Genomic DNA, 22653 nt, shown 5'->3' on the forward strand with positions numbered 1-22653 from the left:
CATCTAAAGGTTCACATGTTACATCCAGGGGAAGAGTAATCTGAATTCCTTTCAGATATAGAGACACTTAGTAACTCAAAGTCCTCTACTTCACATGTTTTAGTTCAAAAATATTTCTAGGTTCAAAACCTGGAGTTCAAAAATTTATTAAGTTTACTCTACTTCTAAGTCTAGATTGACAAGGCATAATATTATTGCTTGTTGCACTTTTTAAAATTTATGTATAAAGGTAATTTGATTTAGTTAAAAATTGGTTGGTAAATTGACATTTGAAATTAGTTACTTAGGAAATTTATTCATTTAATAAAAAACAAAACAATTATATACAAAAAAAATCTACAAATCAATAGAATGAAAGGTAGGGGCAGGTATAAGATTTTTTTCTTCTTCCTGCTAATGGTTAGGGTTAATAAATTACACTGGAACTCTACACGGACTCACATGTTATAGGTGTAAATAAAATGTTAAGTATGCATGTTTTGCTGCTGAAAGGGGAAGATGTAGTGATATGTCAAAAATAGGCTTCTGTAGCCCAGGGTGACTTATGAGCATGTGCTGTACATCCAAATACGCTATTAAAAAAAAAAAGCGGAGTTCTACAGGCTGCATGAGTTGTCCATGTTTACGTCTTCATAAAGATATCCGTCTATGACAGGTCTAATTGATTTAAAGTAAAAATTAGTCATGTCTGGAATAATCTATCTTTTACCTTTGGTATTGATTTGAATTCATTGAATGCAGCAGTGATAAAACATATAAAAATTGTATTATCTTAATAGGCAGCATGGGTCCTGGTGGCTCTGGGTTGGATCTTTATCCCAGTCTACATCTCTGCTGGTGTGGTGACCATGCCTGAATACCTGGCCTTGCGTTTTGGAGGCCGTAGGATCCGCATATACATGTCTGTTTTATCCTTGATTCTCTACATCTTCACAAAAATATCAGTAAGACACAGCTGTTTACTTTATAGATGCTTACTTGGCTGACCTTTTGTCAGAAGTTACAGTGCTGTAGTGTCTCTGATCATATGTGCATTTGTCAGACAGATATGTTTTCAGGGGCGCTGTTCATCCAGGTGTCACTGGGCTGGAATCTCTATCTGTCTACAGCCATATTGTTGTTGGTTACAGCTGCTTACACTGTGGCAGGTACACGCACACGCCTACCCACGCACACACACATACACACAGATTAAGATGTCAATTTTAAGTTCTACTGTATGTCATGATGTTGGTTGGTGAAAAGTTGGACCCACAGTAGTAGCTGAGTTTGCAGATTTAATGGGAAAATTATGAAAATAAGAACAAAACCAAATCCAAAAACATCCTGCCAACAATCACAAGGAAACACAGAAAACCACAAAAGACTGACAGGAGCAGACATGAGGAGCTGATGAAAAATGGGAGAAAGTGAGAGGCTTAAATACTGTGAGGTAGAACGCTAGACAAAACCAGGGCTAACGAGCTAATTGATTGCAGCTGAGAGTGGTGAACAGGAACCAGGCTGAGGGCGAAGGTGGCACAGGAAACTACATAGATATACACGGGAACACAAAAGTGTGAAGAACATAACATAAGGGAGCTGAAAATAATTCTAACATTAAGCTAAAAGAAAACATAATATACTGTAGTAGAAAAAGACAAAGACAAGGGGAACTATGAAAGAACCAAAACAGAAACAAGGTTGCTCTAAAAATAATAACTAAGGAACACAGAGCTAAAGCAACTAGAAGGACTAAACAAAAAAATAACCTACCTAGAATCATTAAAGAAAAATGGACATAATAGAAGAACACCCAAAGCAATGGTGGCCAAAGTGGGTGCTAGATCTCTGGCATCCTGCATGTTTTAGTTCTCTCCCTGATGGTAGGCCTTCCAACGAACCATCATTTTATCCAGGTGGGTTAAACCAGGTAGAGAACTAAAACATGCAGGAAGGAGGACCTCCTTCCTGCATGTCCTCCTTTTGACCAATTAGACTGAATTAGACAATTCAGTCTAATTGGAATTCAGTCAATTCCAATCAGACTGAATTGTCCAATTATAGACAATTCAGTCTAAGTGGAGTCTGACAAGTCAAGTTCTAATCCAATAATAAGCTCTTTACCAATATATACCTATACTTGTTTGGGAAAGTCAACAAATGGTTTGATCAAAATGCTAGTTTCAAACTAGAAACACTACGAGAGAGGCTGAAATAAGGAATAACTAGAAGGACTAAACAAATAAATAATCTAACCAGAATCACTAAAGAAAGATAGACATACACTCAGACCAATAGGAACAACTGAACCTAGGATAACAAATAACTAAGAAATAAACATAACTAGAAACACTATGAGGGTCGGAAATAAGGAGAAGAACAATACAAATCTAACCAAAATAAGTTACCTCAAATAACGAAACTGGAATAACCCTGAAAGGAAAAACTAAAATGAAACTGAAACACCCAAAAAGCAAAATCCCCAACCCAAAACACAGAGTCCCGACACTGTGGTTCAGTTTAGTCAATTACAATTCAGTCTAATTGGAGTCTGACAAGTCAAGTTCTAATAAGCTCTCTACCAATATATACCTATACTTGTTTGGGAAAGTCAACAAATGGCTTGATCGAAATGCAAGTATTCATCCACCTGCACAAGTTGACTCAACATAATTATTATTATTTACTGATCTTGGGGACCCAACTGCAATTGCTTTTGTATTGTTGAATAATGATTAAATTATTTTCACAAAATGTATTATTCAGTGCGATACAAACTCAAATCTGTATATCTGTAGGTGGTTTGGCAGCGGTCATCTACACTGATGCACTACAGACTTTGATCATGGTTGGTGGAGCCCTTTCGTTGATGTTCATGGGTAAGATGGGCACTGCTGCCTCTCACTACATGCTGTTTTTTTATAATAATTATAGTGCGAAATAATACATGCAAAAGATGAGCACATTTATCTGAAGACATGGTAATTTTTAGAGAGTACTGTACAGTATGTGATTCAGAAAAGTTATTGTCTTTGTATGGCTTTGCTATCTGTATTTTTTAGCTTTCATTAAGGTGGGCTGGTATGAGGGCCTTGTGGATCGCTACATGTCAAGCTTTCCCACAGTGACAGTTGAAAACACGACCTGCCATATTCCTCGTCCAGATGCATTCCACATGTTCAGAGATCCTGTGTCAGGAGATTTACCTTGGCCAGGGTTAATTTTTGGCCTTACTGTGCTGGCTACATGGGTCTGGTGTACTGATCAGGTAACATAATCTACATTCCTACATAGCTGAAGTTCATAGAGATGTCTTGTTAAGGGACGCTTTAACAAGTAGCAGGTGAGGCATGATGTGTAGATGGTTCTTGTAGGACCCAAACGCAGGAGACAGAGGCGTCCAGTGAATTAGAAGATTTAATAAAAGAATATGGAGAAACAAACCTACGAAAATCCAAGGGAGCCATGGCAAAAACACAAAACAAAAATCTATGGAAAGAAAAGTAGCAGGGGTGAACACGAGAAGAACATGAGGCAGAACGAGAAACTGATGGGAGTAGATGTAATGGCTGAAAATGAGAAGCTCGAATACTGAGGAGATTGAATGCTGAACAAAAGAACTACGCTGATGAGTTATCTGATTGCAGGTGCGAGTAGAGGAAGTAGGAGGCAGACCGAGGAGAGGGCAAGAGAAAGTGACACAGGAGACAAGAGAGAGTACAGAGGGGATCAGAAAGTAAATCTAACACTGAAGATTTTTCAATTTCTTTTTTGTTTTCATGTTTCTTAATTTAATTATGTTTCCTAATTTAATTAGTATTATGTTTCCCAATTTAATTAGGAAACATAATTAAATTAGAGCGACAGAGAATAATCAGACACAAGAAATTAACATAACAAGAATCACTAAGGAAGAATTAAAGTAAAAACAAGGCAGAACTATTAAGAAAAAAAAAAACTAAGGAACACCAAAAATGACAAAATTCAAAACCAAACAACCCCAGATCCTAACAGGTGGAAACTAAATCTGTATTCTCAAGGTCACAACTTATAGATGAGTAATTTCCCCCCACTGACTTACAGTCACCTCATGCATCACTTGAAACATAGTATCTGTCAAAGCTCCAAACGCCCTCACTCTGTTCTTTTACTGCTCTTTATTTAAAGCCATATAATAATATATCTCTAACCAAAATTAACTTTTTTTAAACCTTATTTAATGAAGTAAATGACCTAACTGATTGAAATTAAATACGTAAGAAGTTTGAAACGATAAAGCATCTTAATAGTTGGCTCACTGTAGCTACGTTGTAATTTCATTAATACAGCTGTAATAACAATTGTGACAAAGCTTTCCGTAAAAAATGGAGTTCCTAACCAGCTTAGTTTTTGTTCAGCTTCTGATTGGTAGTCTGTTAAAGAAAGTGAGCAATCAGAGACTAGAAAAATAAATAAAATACTATTGATAACATCCATCCATCCATTTTCTAACAGCCTTGTCCCTAGTGGGATCAGGAGGGGTGCTGGTGCCTATCTCCAGCTAATGTTCCGGACGAGAGGCGGGGTACAGCCTGGACAGGTCGCCAGTCTGTCGGAGGACAACACAGAGACAGACAGGACACTATTGATAACAACTTATTCATTAATAAAGTGAACTAGATCAGTGAAATAGATCAGGGACTACAATATGACATAAACCAAGGCTGAGGTAGCTGTTTAGTGCAAGTAGGAAAGTTTTTGACAAGTTTTGAGAAAAATCTGCAGTGAACTCCCGGTTATGTAAAGTGTGGTGATTTAGTGATTTTTTGTCAATTTCCATAGTGGAAACTGGAGGGACTGATTGATATAATTTGGCAGTAAACAGATAAAAACTGCATTGACTTGATTGATAAAATATTATTTAAGCACACTTAGAGTTTAGTCTAGAATCTAGAGGGCCACATAAAAAGCTTTGGTGGGCCAGATTTGGCCCACCAAGAGGAAAGACAACATGAACACAGTGTTTAAACTAAGGTGTTTATTATAAGGTGGGAAGAAATCAGAACTGTGTGAAACATCTGCTGTCTAAACTCTAAAAGACTGCTTTTTATTACATAGAAAAAGCAATAATAGAAATAAAAAGAGATTAAAAAGTTTAAAACCTCAACACGAGAATAAGTAATCAGAAGATCAATGAAGTAAGAAAATAAAAATCAGAAGTTTAATGATTGTTTAATGGTGAAAGAAATATGATTCTAACTTTATGCTGATGCATGTTTGAATGTGTAGGTCATTGTTCAGAGGTCACTGTCAGCCAAATCCTTGTCTCATGCCAAAGGAGGCAGCGTTTTGGGAGGGTACCTAAAACTGCTGCCCATGTTCTTCATTGTGATGCCTGGCATGGTAAGCCGAGCACTCTTCCCAGGTAATTCTGTGTGCTTCTCTGTGCTAAACTTTAACGCCATACACCTGTTTTCTTCTTCTAGTTAAGAAGACTTGACATTGGACAATTAGTTTTAGACATGAATGTGCTGGTAGTTACTCAAAGATGAAATTGGATTCCATCAGTGAAAGTGAAAGTTAATTTAGTTGGAAAAAACTACCTTTATCAATGTATTTATTTATTGTTCATGCAAATATCACAATATTTCCTCTTCTCTGTTGGTAGATGAGGTTGGATGTGTGGATCCAGCACTGTGTCAAAGAATATGTGGAGCATCCATTGGCTGCTCCAACATTGCTTACCCCAAACTAGTGGTAGAATTAATGCCTATTGGTGAGTCACAGAGAAACACAAGCACCCCAGATACTGTCTATGACTTCAACATGTCACTTAGTAACTGAAATAACTTAATTTTATCAAATGTTTTTGTGTTTAACAATCAAAGGTATAAAAAGTTAAGCAGCTAGAGAATCTGTATATGATTGTCAAGAGGAGGATGTGAGACATCAAACCCAATAATATACAGTAGATGACATAATGAATACTATTGAAGCCACCTGGGCCTCTATTACACCTCAGCAGAACCCCTGGCTCATTGTGGATAGGATTAACTCCATGCCGTGCCGCATGTTGCCAAGCTAACCCATTTAATACCAAGTTTTTCCCAGATATGAAAATATTCAGGTCAGATGTAATTGGTTGTCCTTTGAACTAACCAATAGTAAATACTTAAAAAATGTGGAAAATATATATGAAAAAGTGTGTTTTATGCCACCAATCACCATTGTGACTGGTGGCATAATATGTGGTGCTCTTACTAAGATGAGCAAAAAGTGCTTTACGTTAAATAATAAAGATAATATGTAAACATTATTTCTTTATTTGAATATACCTTGGCAAAGCATTACTTTAGAGCAGGGGTCTCAAATTCCAGTCCTCGAGGGCCACAGTCCTGCAACTTTTAGATGTGCCTCTTCTGCACCACACCTGAATAGAATAATTAGGTCATTAGCAAGGCTGGGAGAACTGATCTACACAAGCAGGAGGTAATTAAGCCATTTCATTCCAGAGTTTTTGTACCTGTGGTACATCTAAAAACTGTAGGACAGCGGCCTTCAAGGACTGGAGTTTGAGACCCCTGCTTTAGAGCAACATTAGCACTACAAAGTTCACTTTCAAGTATTAGTATATTCTATACCAAGGTAAATTAGAGTTCTTGAGTGTTCATGCACGATTATATTGAACCTCAGCCAGCCATACTCTCATTACAGCAACATAGATGGATCATAAAGATGACACCTATGGTAGATACCTTCCTTTATATTATTGAAAATCATGAACATACTGTATATCTGTCAGTCACACTGTCATACAGAAAGACTATATAAACTTAGTCTGAAGATGTCCATTTCTGCTTTAACACACAAGTCAAATAATCAGATCATGAGCAGCAGAGGCGGGTCCAGAAAGGGGTTTGGGAGGGACATGTGATTGGTCCCCCTAGGTGCCCATCAAGATGACTGACATGTAACAGCAAGCTCATTCCTGTACAGTATTTGGAATCATTGCAATCCACCCTAATATGTAAAGAAGAAAAACAATGATAATTAAAGCTGCAAGCAGCATTGGGGTCCTCACAGCTCAGTGCTGCTCCGGCCTCATGGTGATCACGGGAGCAATGTCACCCACTCGCTGTCATCAAAGCTCTTGTGCTTTGGCAACAACGCAAGAGCTGCTAGGCGACACACATTGATGTGTTCAGCAGTGCTCCCTGATGATGCACAAAAAATCTGGTGCAGATTGGTTGATGTATTAAGGAGATGTAGCTTTTGTAATTACAATATAATGCTATTGGGCTCTTTAGAAGTTATCAAAGGTCAAACATAAGAAGTTTAGTGTGAGTGGGATGATTCATGTATGTTTTAGAAACAGCCATCCTAAACAGTCGTGTAGTTTGCTTTGCCTTGGGCCAGACCTGCTACTGGACATTTGCACTTTAATTTCTTTCCTTTCTCAACAGGTTAAGCTGCATATTTGTCTATTTAAACCATGAAAAGTAGATTAACACAACTTGATCAAGCATTCTCTTTTGGCTTCCTCTGTGTAAGCAGTATGTACTGCAGAATTATTGAATGTGCTACAGAAGCCCAGCCACCATCAGTCAAATAATTCTGGCCTGACGCCGACAAAAAAAAAATAAATTTTTAACGAGTAATTTGATAATTTGATAAAACATTAGCAAGACTAAACATTCTGTATAGCTCTATTTATGATTTGTTAAAACAGTCAGAGGACCTTTAGTCTTATTTATTTAGAACCCTGTTCTAAATAAGATGAATTTGTTTTTAAGACATTGTGTGAAGTAACAAGCACCTAACTGAAGTACTCGTATTTACACTTGGCATAGAAAAAAAATCTACATTAGGACACCCCTATATATATATATATATATATATATATATATATATATATATATATATATATATATATATATATATATATATATATAGAGAGAGAGAGAGAGAGAGAGAGAGAGAGAGAGATATGTGGCCCACAGGTTCTCAATGGGGTTTAGGTCTGGTGAGAAAGGGGGCCACTTCTTTTTTCATTCATCTTTAAGGCCTTTACTGGCTAGTCACATAGTGGAGTAGTTTGATGCATGTGATGGAGCATTGTCCTGCATAAAAATCACGGTCTTCCTGAAAGATGCAGACATTTTCTTGTACCACAGCCTGAAGAAAGTGTCCTGGCAGTAGGTTCAGGAGTTGATTTTGAGACCATCTTCAACCTGAAAAGGTCCAACTGTGAGGATTTGAGTTTTCCTGTGGTTTATCTTAGGTTTCTGTGTCTATTGAGTCTCCATGTTGTCCTGTCTATCCTTGATTGTTCCCAGGTGTGTCTTGTTCCGTGATTACCCTTTGTGTATTTAATACTACCTGTGTCTTTGTCAGGTCCTCGTCTCGTTTGGCTTTTCGTCTGCTGTTGAGTCTGTCGTTTTTGTTCAGTCTTTTCCAGTTGCTATTAGCTCTGAACTTAGTTAAGTCGGTTCATCTGTGCTGCCTGGATTTCTGGATTTTTTGGATTATTGCATCATTAAACACCATTATTCACTACAACCTGGGTGCTCTGCGTCTGCCTCACCACCTCTCTATCGCACAAATCATGACACCAACTATGTCATCTTGAATAATATCAGCACATACCATCTAGCTGGCGTCTGATGCGAAGAGGAGCTCTGTGCCCATTACTGACCCATCCACAGGTCCATCTATCTGATTCGTCTATAGGAGAGCAGCTTGACCAATCTCATGATAACATCATGCAGACAAAATCTAAAGAGGGGTAAAGAGCACATTATAAAATTTTCCATTACACCCTCGCCCCAAAAATCACCAAAAACGCCTGAAAAGGTATACCCAAATTAAACCAGCTGCTGTTCTTGAACAATTTATACTACATGCAAAGCTTGGTCTCTTTATGAAGATGACAAGCAAAATTTTCTATTTTTGCAGTCAAAAATACTTTAACTGTAAGCAGCTTGTAGCTATTACATTTGTAACACAAAAGAAATTGAAACATTTTGCTTCACCCAGATTTTTCATTTTTATTTCTTGTAAATGAACATTGAGTGTTGAATGTATGGACTGGAAAATACAATAAATCTGTAGAATAAAGTATTCTGCTCATGAATTTCAAGACTGATCAAAATAGCACAAAAAAGAAATGTCATTTTGGACATGTTTATTTTTGAGAATGTACAGGTGTTGTCCAAGTGTGCCATTTGGAGTCTCCATTTAGAGTCTCCAAATGGCACACTTGGACAACACCTCATATACAAATTTCCGATGACTGTAACTCCTCAGTTCTTCAACATACAGTCATCAATGAGGGCTTTAATGAAAGATAATGACCAGAGGAGTCCTTTGGTGGACACAACATTACTGATAGTGGAAATTACTAATGATTACATAAATAAAATGGCATATTTTGGGAGAGAGGGGTTCATATAACTTATAAATTGATGTAAAAATACTGTTTGTTTTAATACATAAATGATCAGCAGCAAACAACACCAACTAGCGCTTAGAGCCGCTCATTGATGTAGTAATGCAGTAGCCATGTAGCCTGATGTAAAAACATTTTCCTAGACAATATCAAACATTGAGAAGTTTTAATTATTGTTGTCAAACATTATCAAACACGTTTTGAAGGCAAAAATACTCAGAAATATACAGGGTCAATCATGAGAATCAACTCATTTAAAGTTAAAACTTTGTTTCACAAAAATACGGACATTTGTGCTGTCAATCAAATTTTCAATTAGCAGCTCCAATAAATCTTTCTGATAAACATTACATTACCAAGACACAACATACCTTTATCTTAACTTTTTCTTCTTTGTTTTCTCTCTCCCTGAAGGACAAATCATTTTTGTGACATTGTTTTGATAACTTATCTTCTACCAATACTTTGGAGGTTTGGATGCTCTCTGCAAAGCAGCTCAGATTACCATTCAGTGTGGTACCTTCTGCGGAACTTTGGAAGGCCCCAAGAGCAATTTATTTATTTATTTTTCTTTTTGCTCATATAAGAAAGATTTCTACATACATTATCAAATATATATTATTCTAAATAAAAAAAAAAACCCACAACTTTAGAATGAATTTATGTGTGTTTGTTAATATAATCACACAGAAACAAACAAACGAAAAAAAAATCTGTTCCACTTAGGGGTCCCCTAGCGGCCCCAGGGTCCTAAGCGGCTGCTTCATTTACTTATGCCTTGGGCCAGCCCTGATTTTTAGTATTATTTTTCTGGTACACAAACCATATGAAATGCTTTGTCCACTTAGTCAGCCGGAGTTAATGAGCGCGTCCATCCCATAAACTCGACCAACCAAAACAGTTACTGTGACTCTTATTAAAAACTCAAAATGACACAAAATGGAAGAGCTACTAAAGTTACATTAGCAGCATTGAATTAAATCTCTGGTTTGTTGTGCATCTCTGTGCACAGTGCAGCGGATTTAACACATCATGCAGGGCCGGTCCAAGGCTGTATGAGGCCTCGAGCAGAATTTGACTAAGGGGCCCCTTTTGCTGCTAAAAACATCAGCACCTGCACCTGCTTCTGTGTTAGATTTAGTGAAATGGGAAAAGGGGAGTAGTTTAATTGCCCAACCTAATAAGCAATCAGTTATAATTGTAGTTTGTGAACGAACAGAGCTCAAACTCAAAGATTAAACTCACAGCATCAGATTGTTGCTATGGTAACAAAACATCTAACTATGAATACTGTTCTTTGAACTTTAACAAAGTAAACTTACCAGCTCCTTTAAATCTTACATTTAAATGTTAAACCATTTAAAATCTTTTAAGTTATGTATGCTGAAACCATTAAATCAAATTTAGCAGCATTGATCATCTCAATAAACAAATGTTACGTTTATGCATCTGTGGTTTGTGTTAAAATATTAGCATTTATGTGCCCCTGAAGCCCTGGGGGGCCTGATGGAGCTGCTGACTTAATTTGGATTAAACAGAAGTGCAAATATTTAATATTCATTTTAATTGTATTTTTTGATTTGCTGTCATTAAGACTAGTTGTGGGTTTAGATAGTGTTTCACTGGAGATGTTTTCCTGTAACATATAATTACCCACTAGTACTTTTACTTCTTCTGTCTACTTAACATCTTTTAATACAAAAACACGATGGGCCGCTGGTGGAACACCTCAGTGGCCCGAACTCCAGGCTTACCAAGTTTTCTGGGGGAAACAAAATGTGCATCTCCCTCTTCATTGTTTATGTTTCTGTCGCTGCTGATAACTGTCGTATAGAGACGGTGGTCACTCCCCAAGACGCGTAGAGGAAATAAAATTGAATTACAAAGGAAAATAGTAACGCACAGTAACGCAAAGTGATTTCGATAAGTAACTGTAGTCTGACTACTGGATTTGAAATAGCAACACATTAGATTACTCATTACTGACGAAAGTGGTCCAATGTAATGTGTTACTGATATCACTGTATATATATATATATATATGTACTGTATGTGCGTGTGTGTGTGTATGTAGTGTGTGGTTCTTAATTGTCATTCTCATCCGCGGCCCTGCTGCGGCAGCCTTGAGCCCACCTGCATACTGAGGAGGTAATTCAATCATTTATCTGAGGTGTGTTGGACAAAAGATTGTTCTATGAAATGGCACTTTGTGCCTTGAATGTGCCATGAGTCTATGTTTTCTGGGTCTATTTCTGAACATAGCTCTTTGTCAGTGTTACATTACTTTATCTTTCTGTCTTTATTGTGTTTTCCCAAAATCCTTTTAATTACAGAGTAGTAATAAATACAATACTTAGAAACTGTGGAGTACTCACTTTTAACCCAGAAAAGGAATTAGATTAGTCACTCTATCTTATTTGATCAGAAACAGTAGAGTACTCACTATTTAGATGCAGAGACCAGAAGCCCAGAGGACACTTTTGGTTAAACATTGTCAGACTATTTTTTAGACCCCTGTACTCCCAACCCAGAAATGGAATTAGACCAGAGGATACTTAGTAACCCTGAACAGGAGCACCTAGCTTACATACTTTAGATCAACATCAGATTCTTTGTCTTCTTTTGCTCTTTTCTTTGGTGTGTTATTTTGTTTGCATTTCCTTTTAAATCTTGTAAAGCACTTTGTATTGCCTTGTTGCTGAAAATGTACTATATAAATAAAATTACCTTTACCTTTAAATGAGTTTTTATAGTAACCTGCAATTATGAGACACTTAAAATAGAAATGTTTACCTCTAACAGAAATTTAAGATCATGTTGCACTAATAGAGTTGGACGGGCTCATATGTCTGTGAACTCCAAAGTGGAAAATGGACTCCAGCTCATTTCAGGAATGCATAATAAGTGATGCAGTCCTAGGAACAGCCTGTGGTAGATTTCTTCTCAATCCATTTTTAAATAGTTCACCTTGATAATACAAATGTTTTTTTACAGGTTTACGTGGTCTGATGCTGGCTGTAATTTTGGCTGCTCTGATGTCATCTTTGACATCAATTTTTAATAGCAGCTCCACTATATTTACTCTGGACCTCTACCACAAAGCAAGACCAAGAGCTTCAGAGATGGAACTTATGATTGTTGGAAGGTAGGAATGAAAGTTACACCTCAAATCCAGAAAGTTAATTTGGACAAAAGAGATGAAATGTCATTGCCTAAACTATCTTTCTGTCAGAAAACAAACAAATTTTCTCCCTACATTCAATACTTTTTGCTGCACAAACAAATACTCACAGTGCTAAATGTTTACCGTACTTATGCACCCCATGTCAGTGACATGTTGAGTTACATGATGAGGTGTATGTTGATATTGGATCAGGAGTAATGGGAAATGACATACTGGTTATTATTATTACTATTTTCTTTACTTTCTTCTATAGGCTTTTACTGATATAGCTTAATAATCAGTTAAACTAAAAGAAGTCAAATGGTTATTATCTGTCTGGTGCCCAGGAAGATCTTAGGCATGCTGGATCACACCTTACTGTCAATTTGACTTCAACCGAAATGCCACAATAACAACACTATGTCTATATTCAGGATTTTCATCCTCGTCTTGATGTGTGTTAGTCTGTTGTGGATTCCAGTTGTCCAGACAGCCAACAGTGGACAGCTTTTTGAGTACATCCAATCTGTGACCAGCTTTCTAGCCCCACCAATTACTGCTGTCTTCATAATGGCAATCTTCTGGCCTCGGGCCAATGAGCAGGTATGTCCCTGACAGATGTACACATCAAACAAATAATCACAAATGACCCTGAAATTATGTTAACTCAGGAATTTCCAGTCCAGTTCTTATTTACCGATGCTTTGCATGACTCCAATGTGTTTCTTTTGTAAACCCCTTGACTGAGCATGGTACAATCTAACTCATCTAACCTCCACAACAAACCTTTATAATGTTATCATTGTGGGATCCTCCTCTTGTCCTGACAGGGTCACAGATGGGGGCTGGTGCCACAATCTCCAGCAGTCATCAAGAGATGGCGTACATTCCAGATAGGTTGCCAATCTATCGCAGCAAGCATGTGCAGAGGGGGGGATGAAGAGGGCATGAGTCCTCGTCAATATGATGCCCCAAGTGCCCTTTTTGGAGTCTTCTTTTTTTCAAATACTTTATTCATGAGCTGGCAAAGAGGTCAGGGAATATGTTTTCTCTTTAGCTATGCATGCAGATTAGTTTGTGTCTTGTTACAGCCTGTTCTCCCAAAAATAGTCTCTGATAAAGTGGTATTATCTAAGAGCAAGTCCTTGAAAGTTCAGCCATACAATTGGACAGATAACTTCCGGAGAGGTGAGGGGATGGGAAAGAAGGGCTTGTTTACATAAACTCCAAGAGATTTGAGATAGCCAGCCAAGGCAGACATAAGGGAACCAGATTCAGAATAAACATTCTCTTTAGATCGGGCAGACTTCAAATTTCCATCTGCTCTAGAGTCTCAACCAGTACATCTCTTTTTATTCCAATCATCCAAATTAGTGTGGTCGTTTCCACCGGGCCGGAACTAGCAAGTTCTCCAAGATCGATTCCTTTCCGCTAGTGAGTTTTAGCGTCCAAAGATTGCCTGCGAAAGAATTGCATCCAACTTGCGCCTCTGTCCCCAGCATGTCAGTCTGAGTGTTCGCTAGTAAGTCTATCTCGGCCCAATCCATCACGAATTTGTCAATATGTCAAATTGAGAAAATTTGATCAATTGCATTGAGAAACCAGTTAACCAGATCCATAATTTATAGATTCGGAGGAAAGAAAGAAAGGCTCCAAAAAAGCAGCACAAAAACAGAGCAAGCAGGGTGAAAAAGAGTAGGAAGAGAAGCAGAGGAAAAAAGCGTCCGCGTTCACCGAGAGCTAGAGACAAAAAACAAAAAAAACTTCATCTATGCCTCACCCAGACATTTTTCCTAACCCAAAAACAACACTTCTCCTTGTGGGGACCAGGTTGTACTTTGGTGCCCACACATGTTACATGTTAGGAAAATAGTCGTCACAATTTATTTCGCCAGACAAATCCAGAAATCAGACCAGTGGTAGTGGGAGGTAGAGGTGAATCATGAGCATAAGAATGGGTAGTGTACATGAATTATCATGATTGCTGTCACTCCTATAGTTCAAAATAAGTTGTGCTAACTGAAACAAAAAATACTTAAATAACATATTTTATCCTCATCCATTAAATAAAAGAAATCTGGATAAACATCCAATAATTTCTCAACATCGAGTACAAATATCAGTACTGTGTGTAATTTCCCTCAAATTATACAAAGAACATCTTCAGTCTTCCTCTGGGACTGAACAAAAACGTTCAGTCTCCAAAGCCAAAGGCAAAGTGCCAGATCTGAACTGGTCGCACATGGACCTTTGTTTTTTAGATAAGTTCTATGATGCATATGGCTGAAGACCATAGGCATACTTTAGTGAAATATAAGTACGTAATTTTGGTTTATGCAAGATATCAACTGCCCACTTACTTTTATAAACTTTAAAATAAAACTGTTTAAGCTGTTGAATATTACATCTTAATTTAATTCTATAAATGTACAGAAAATCTACCTCTGCAAATATCTTCTCAATTTGTCTGGCCCAAGTGTTGTGAAATCCCAAAGAAAAATATGTTTTGTTAATCTATGCTCTAGCATATTAATAAACCTATTCCACAATCTGACACTATCTACAATATATCTACAGGGTTTCCCACAGAAAACTTTGCTAAGCCCGGTGGTTGGGGCACCGAGGCGGTCCATCAGTGGTCCGTCATGTTTTTGTATTAAAAGATGTTAAGTAGACAGAAGAAGTAAAAGTACTAGTGGGTAATTATATGTTACAGGAAAACATCTCCAGTGAAACACTATCTAAACCCACAACTAGTCTTAAAGACAGCAAATCAAAAAATACAATTAAAATGAATATTAAATATTTGCACTTCTGTTTAATCCAAATTAAGTCAGCAGCTCCATCAGGCCCCCCAGGGCTTCAGGGGCCCATAAATGCTAATATTTTAACACAAACCACAGATGCATAACTGTAACATTTGTTTATTGAGATGATCAATGCTGCTAAATTTGATTTAATGGTTTCAGCATACATAACTTAAAAGATTTTAAATGGTTTAACATTTAAATGTAAGATTTAAAGGAGCTGGTAAGTTTTCTTTGTAAAAGTTCAAAGAACAATATTCTATTTGTTTGAGCTCTATTATAACTGACAATTATAACTGATTGCTTTTTAGGTTGGGGATTTAAACTACTCCCCCTCTCCCAGATTTCACTAAATCTAACACAGAAACTGTTAGAGATGCTGATGTTTTTAGCAGCAAAAGGGGCCCCTTAGTCAAATTCTGCTCGAGGCCTCATACAGCCTTGGACCGGCCCTGCATGATGTGTTAAATCCGCTGCACTGTGCACAGAGATGCACAACAAACCAGAGATTTAATTCAATGCTGCTAATGTAACTTTAGTAGCTCTTCCATTTTGTGTCATTTTGAGTTTTTAATAAGAGTCACAGTAACTGTTTTGGTTGGTCGAGTTTATGAGATGGACGCGCTCATTAACTCCGGCTGACTAAGTGGACAAAGCAGGCAGGCCGCCATGCTTATAATACACTGAGGGATACCCTGATCTAACGTCACTTGGTTCCCAACCCATATCTCCATATAATGCCAATTTAGGAGTATTTATTAGCACACCTAAAAAATAACAAATGACTCTACATTGAACTTTTCACTGTAAGGTTGTTGACAGTGACCCCAGACTCCCGCGCTATAATCTAATACTGGGTAAACACAAGATCTATATTACTCAGTATACACCTTATACTTTATTTATAAATGAACCTAGTGCTCTCCCAGCTGAGTCTGATTGGACTATTATTCCTTCTTCAAATGTTAAATATTCAGCCACAGTAAATCCCAAATATTTTGTCTATTACAAATGTTTTTGTAATAGACACAATAGTAGGCCCAAAACAAAGTATGTGTTGTCAATGCATGACTCATTTTTCTGAAATTAATAACTTCTGTTTTAATACAATTTATCCTTAACCTCATTTTTTTAGAAGAAGAAGAAGAAGAATTACTTTATTCATCCCAGCAGGGAAATTCTTTCGCAGTTACAGCAAGAATTTTTTATACACATCACGACAGGAGCTGCGTCTGCAGGCAGCCAGCTGAGCCGGCGCCATAACACTGACCATAAGTGATATATAACAATTTCTGTAAATCTGGTTCACTTTCAACTGCAAACGTTTGTCTCACCGACTCTCACTCCTGAATTTACCTCTTTAATTACCATTACCAAGTCATTTATACATAATGTGAAGAGAGTGGGAGACAGAACATCTCCTTAACACCAAATGGTGTTAAAAACCATCGTGTTCTGTTGTCGTTCACCTGAACACAAGATTCTGAGTTTTGCTAAACAGCTTTTATAGAATTATCAAATTTTTCATCAATTCCTGCTTTTAATAACTGAAAAAATAACACAATCAAAAGCTTTTTGGAAAACACGCAAAAGTAGACTTTACTTCTTGTGTCCTTGCATTAACTATTGTGGTTAAGGAATATATATGATCTATACAGGCTCGTTTTTTCTAAACCCATTCTGTTCCTCTTTTTACAAGACTCTAAGTACTTAATTAATCTTTCATTTAGAGCTCTTGAGTAAAGTTTATAAACACAACTAAGTAAGCTAATGCTCCTCTAGTATGTAGTTCATAGGTACTCGAGGGTCAGTAGTTTGGGATTGGTTTAATTATAAATTTTTGCCAATCAGATGGGACTAAACCCTGTTCAAAACATGTGAAAAAAGATTGAAGAAAAGACTGAATAAAATCTGAAATAATCCAGGTTGTTTTAAGACTTCATTTGACTAATTATCATAACCCATAGCCTTCCCAAATTTTAACTTATCAATGGCTTTATGGAGTTCATTTTCTGAAATATAAAAGTTTAATTGAAGATTTGAGAAACTCATTCACATAAAACTTTCAATTTGATTCTTAATAGATATTGTCCTTTCTAAATAAGAATAATCCCATTCAGGAGAGACGAAACTACCAGAAAATAAGTCTCCAAAGTCAGCTTGCCACCAATGCAAAACATTGTTAATATCAAGACATACAGAGCCATCCTCCTGAACCACGTCCAAGGAGATGTTTTTGTTTTTCTGGGCCCTAATTGGTTGATCAAGTTCCAAAATTCCTGCAGGTTGTGAGTTTGATTAAAGTCATTCTTTACTGCCTGATCTCGTATATAAGTCCTCAAATCCTTATCAAAATATCAGAAAAATCTTTTCTCAGCTAGTTTTAAGTCATTCTAGGTCATTCTAGAACACTTTTAATTCCTCGTTCCAATAAAATAATTTTTTTTGTCTTGTCTCTTATTACCACTAATAACTTTTTTACTGAATCTTATAGCATCATAAACATAATTACAAAAATCATCATACCATACATTCAGCGAATTTTGATAATTGACATGCTTAAGTCGTTCTACAAATGTGCCAGCCACAAATTGCAATGAGGCATTTGAAACGGGGCATGATAAAAATTTTCTAAAGCAACATTTTGAATTTAAGTTAGGATGTCCCTCACCATGTGTAGGACTAATGTTTCCTTGACCCTAAAAGTAAGAACTAATAAAGAGTGATCAAGTATTTTACAAAAATGGTCCAGTAAATCAAGTCACTTTTTACCACCCCTCTCTATTAATTCATTTGGAGTATATCTAAATTAACAGAGGTGCGTAAACAGTTGTAAGTAGTGATAATATAATCCACAACCGCTTTTCCTTTTACCAATACTGAAGTGAAATTATTATTCACATTTATTCGACCATTTACCACACAGCACTTAGTGTCTTTCAAAATATCAATTAAAATTTTCCCTTGTTTGCTGACAGTCTCATCTGTACACATTCTAACCGGAATATCCACATCAATTTCATTAATACAATTTTCTAAACGTCCAAATTGACTATTAACTCCCCACAAACATAGATGGCATCCATTTCGACCAGATTGTAGATTTTAACCAGAAGATCATTATATAATCTATGTGGATAAGACCAGTTAAATCCTTCCAGAGGAAGATAACATGAAATCAAAGCTAAAGAGTATTTTTTACATGCTTTAACTGAATACAAACAATACGATTAATACATTTATCAACAGAAAAAAACACGATATTGCAACAGAATTGAGTTGTTAACTCAATTCCGAGTTAAAAACTCCGAGCCCACCAGAACCTTTCTTAGCTCTAATATGCATCTTTTTATTCTGTCCAAAGTGTAACCATCAAATTTAATTGTGTTTTGTCTAGTTAGATGAGTCTCATTAAGTGAAATAAAGTCTGGATTAAAACTCCTCAGTATTAACTGTCTAAGTTCTGAGTTTGTTTCGGTCCATCCATTTACATTCCAATGTACAAGAGTATATTGAACATAACTTACAGGCTGAGCTGGGGAACTTCAAACCTCATCTGACAATTCCATATTGTTATCAACAGTACCAATTCAGCTCCATTGTGTTATTGCACAATAGCCAGCCCCGCCCTAAATCTCACAACTCCCAAGGACTGACTACTGACCAGCTCTCCATCTAAATGGAAAATCTCTAAACCTTCAAGTCTTACCCTGAAGCAGGTCTAAGAGAGATAATCTGTCTAAGCTGGCATCGAGAGAGATTCATTTAGCCTTTAACTATCTACAATCCAAGAGTTATGACCCTTTTCAGTTAAGAAGCAATCAGATGAGTAGCCCTCACAACTGCATAACTTCAATAACCACTCTTGTTAATGGTAGCTCTCCCTCTATCAACAATGTGCACTTGTTACAGACTAGATAGTTTTTAGTGGCTCAACATAAGTCCCAGGGTCATTATTTTACCAACAATAAAGGAATTTCTGAAACCACCACATTTCTAGAATCATGTTCATAGATTTTACACTAATTAGGAGAACCATAAAATAATAGATGACTCAATTAATTTCACTGTCCACAAATCTTATTAGAATTTTAATGCATCTTTATTAAGCAAGCTTTTAGAAGGGGTAAGTGGCAGACAGATTAATTATCAATGATTACAGATTAAGAATAAAAATTAAAATCATTATAAACCATCTTCATTCTATCCTGACTTTTTCCCTAACCAGTGTCACTAATTTACTGAGCAAGGCTTTGGGGTGCAGTTCAGCTCATACCCAGATAATGAATGAACTCGGCAACTTTCCCTTTGTACAGCAAAATCCTCTTCAGAATAGAAGCAAGGCAGAACTGGTTGCTGTCTTTCGAACTCACAGATCTTCATCACACAGTGACCTTTGTCTTTTCCCCAAGTCTGTTGCAGTAGCCTTGAGATCTTTGGTTTGAGGCAGAGTAGGCAGTCGAATCAGAAACCATGGCTGAGGGTTGATGTACCCTTTGTCAAGAAAACTGGTATGGGGTTTGAGATCTTTCCAGGTACACGCAGAAAAAGGGCATAAAGGCTTAGGAGAAATAAAGCAATCTTGTGTTTTGATTCATATTTTATTATGTTGAACATGTATGAGTACAATTGGTAATATGTGTATGTGTATAAGTAATCACTGAATGATTCTGAAATATATGAATAATGATCTGTAATGACAACAACAAATAATTATGGTTGATAAGTTATAATCTGAAAGAGATGTAAGTTTTAATGAATATTAGAGCTGAGATGATTTAAATGATTTCAATACTAAGTTGAATATGGTTGATAATGTTAACAAGACAAAGAGGGCAGTTATAGAAAAGAAGGAAGTTGGAACAATACAGTCAGCAGGATGGGTGAGGCCCGGCTGACAGGAAATGTCGCAAGTAGGCAAAAGGAGGAACTTTTTGCTGGACTCAGTAAACAGGATGGGGGCCGGTACTTTCCACCGGAGAAGCAGCAGATGTTCAGGAAGTCATGCAGATCAAGCTGTACACACACACACACAGAGGAGAACAATATAAAAGGAGGCTGAAATGAGAAAGCAAGGGTTCTTTGTCCGCGGCGCTGAAGGAGTCGAAACGGGGAAGCAGAGGAAACAGCAACGGACCGCACCCTGGAACCACGGGAGACTTGAGACTCCGCGCCGCCAAGAAGGGACAAGTACCGGACGCCCAAGCCCCGGTTCCTGATTCGACCGTCGGTCTTGCCTCAACCCAAATACATTGCAACAGACTTGGAGAAAAGACAAAGTTCCCGGAGGGATAAAGAGCTGGGTTTTTAAAGGATTTAAACCCGTTCTACTTTGCTACTATTCTAAGGAGGATCTTTCCACATAAGGACAAAGATTCTGACCAAGGCTTCTGGATGTTCCTGTTGCTAAAGATCCATCAGCAACTGGGTGTGAGTTGAATTTGCCCCCAAAAATCTATCTCAGAACTTGCGACATAAGTTAGGGAAAGGAGACAGCATGGTATGGTTATACATGTGGATCTTATTATACTGTTCTCGAATTTATATACAATTGATTATTGATTTGTATGTCACATATCCCTGCTTAAGCTTGCTTAATAAATTCATACTCTAAAATTCTAATGAGGTTGGTGGACATTGGAATTAATCGAGTCGTTTAATCATTTTTCAGTTCTTTTAATAAAGGTAAAACTAATGTACATGGTTCTAGTAAAGAGGTGGCTTCATAATTTCCTTTGGTGAGAGTAAAATAATGACCCAGGGACTTACATCCAAGTCACTAAATTTAGTCTAGCCGGTTCCAAGAGCGAGTTATATTTTAGAAAGCGAGATACCGTTAACAGAAGTGGTTATTGGAATTATGCAGCTGTGAGGGCTACTCAGCTGATTGTTTCTTAACTGAAAAGGGTCGTAACTTCTGGATTGGAGGTAGTTAGAGCTAGACGAATCGCTTTCGACACCAGTTTGAATAGATCATCTCTTATAGATCTCGTTTAGGGTAATACCCAGGTCTTAGAGATTTTCCGGACCTGTTAGACAGAGAACTGGTCAGTAGTCAGCCCCGGAGGGTTGTGATGAAGTGGGCGGGGCTAGCTATTGTAGGATAACGGACACCTTCTAGTAGTGCGGAGTCTCAACTTCCCTGTGGCTCCAGGGTGCGGTCGTCTGCTTATCTTCTGTCTGCGTCCTCTTGTTGGCTTGACTTCAGCACCGCGGACTAAGAAGACTTCTTCCTCTTTTTCATGGGATTTTATACTCTCTCATCCCATGGTTGTGTATGGGACTTCTCGAACGTTCGATGGCTCTGTGGAATGCACCAAATCTTCTCACAGCAGTCAATGCCTTGCTTACTTCCCCTTTTTGCTGTTGTCCACTGACCGTCTGGTTTTACTTCCTCAATCTAGTTTAGAAGAAAACACTTTACTTCCTCTTTGGAACTCCCCTGCCTACCCACTCAGCTCTGGCCCTGACTTCTGCTCTAATTATAACACAGTCTGGGAACAGTATGTCACTTCACTTCACAAAATGTGTTATTACTTCAGTTACCATTCTGTGTGCTGTATGATCATCATAAATCATTAAACATAATTAACCTTCTGTTTTAATGCAAACATAACTTCTTATAATAATCATCTGAGTTTTAATTCTATTCACCATTTACTCATCATGTTATTCATTTCTTATAATGTTTTTATTACATCAACTCTTTGTATAATCATCAGTAAATCAAAGTACAAAAAATCCTTATTTTTATAATCATTGATAAATCAAAATACAAGAATACATTTCTTATAATCAACCAGCAATTAAAATGCAAGAATATATATATTTGTTAATCATCAGTAAATCAAAATGCAAGGTCACTTATGTCTCTCGGGCCTTTATGATCTGTTTTCTGCATGAACCTGGAAAGATCTCACCACTCTATACCGATTTTCACAACAGTTGCCAGCTCTTGTTTGGATCGCAAACAAGAGCTGGCACTGTCATTTTGTTGCTTTCTGACTCTGCCGTTTCCAGAAATGTAGAACTGATGGCCAGAGGGTAGCTGATCCAGTAGCGTCTTAAAGTTTAGTTCATTAAGCCGTTCAGTGTGTGTCTTAGCTGAACGAACGTAAACATTTGTATTTAGCCTTCCCTCTAAGCAACTGTTTCTTCTGTAACTTTGTAAGTCCAATATTTAAAGAGGACAGATAGAACAAAATGTAAATACATTTTAAATTTTTGTCAGATTGGTATCTAATGTATTTGTTGATCTGCATATTTGTTTCCTA

At 37.2% G+C, this 22653-nt stretch overlaps 1 protein-coding gene and 1 long non-coding RNA gene across 11 annotated transcripts in view; one reads left to right on the forward strand and one right to left on the reverse strand.

Moving 5' to 3' along the window:
* Positions 1-22653, forward strand: part of slc5a9 (solute carrier family 5 member 9) — a 48783-nt gene that overhangs the window by 21073 nt on the left and 5057 nt on the right. For 6 of the 10 annotated variants that reach the window (XM_028027761.1, XM_028027756.1, XM_028027758.1 and 3 more), the window contains 8 exons: positions 780-944; positions 1043-1148; positions 2781-2861; positions 3045-3250; positions 5251-5386; positions 5630-5737; positions 12404-12554; positions 13007-13175. In XM_028027761.1, coding sequence (XP_027883562.1) covers positions 780-944; positions 1043-1148; positions 2781-2861; positions 3045-3250; positions 5251-5386; positions 5630-5737; positions 12404-12554; positions 13007-13175 — 1122 coding nt within the window. Of the gene's footprint in view, positions 1-779; positions 945-1042; positions 1149-2780; positions 2862-3044; positions 3251-5250; positions 5387-5629; positions 5738-12403; positions 12555-13006; positions 13176-13402; positions 13605-22653 lie in introns of those variants that run through there. The other 4 variants (XM_028027763.1, XM_028027757.1, XM_028027766.1 and 1 more) reach the window with 4 other exon arrangements.
* Positions 16642-22648, reverse strand: LOC114150942 (uncharacterized). Its single transcript, XR_003596861.1, has 2 exons — positions 21494-22648; positions 16642-19873 (listed from the first exon to the last, which is right to left on the reverse strand). It is a non-coding gene; the product is annotated as an uncharacterized LOC114150942 (long non-coding RNA).

This window comes from Xiphophorus couchianus, chromosome 9, assembly GCF_001444195.1.
Source record: "Xiphophorus couchianus chromosome 9, X_couchianus-1.0, whole genome shotgun sequence".
Taxonomy (NCBI): Eukaryota; Metazoa; Chordata; class Actinopteri; order Cyprinodontiformes; family Poeciliidae; genus Xiphophorus; species Xiphophorus couchianus.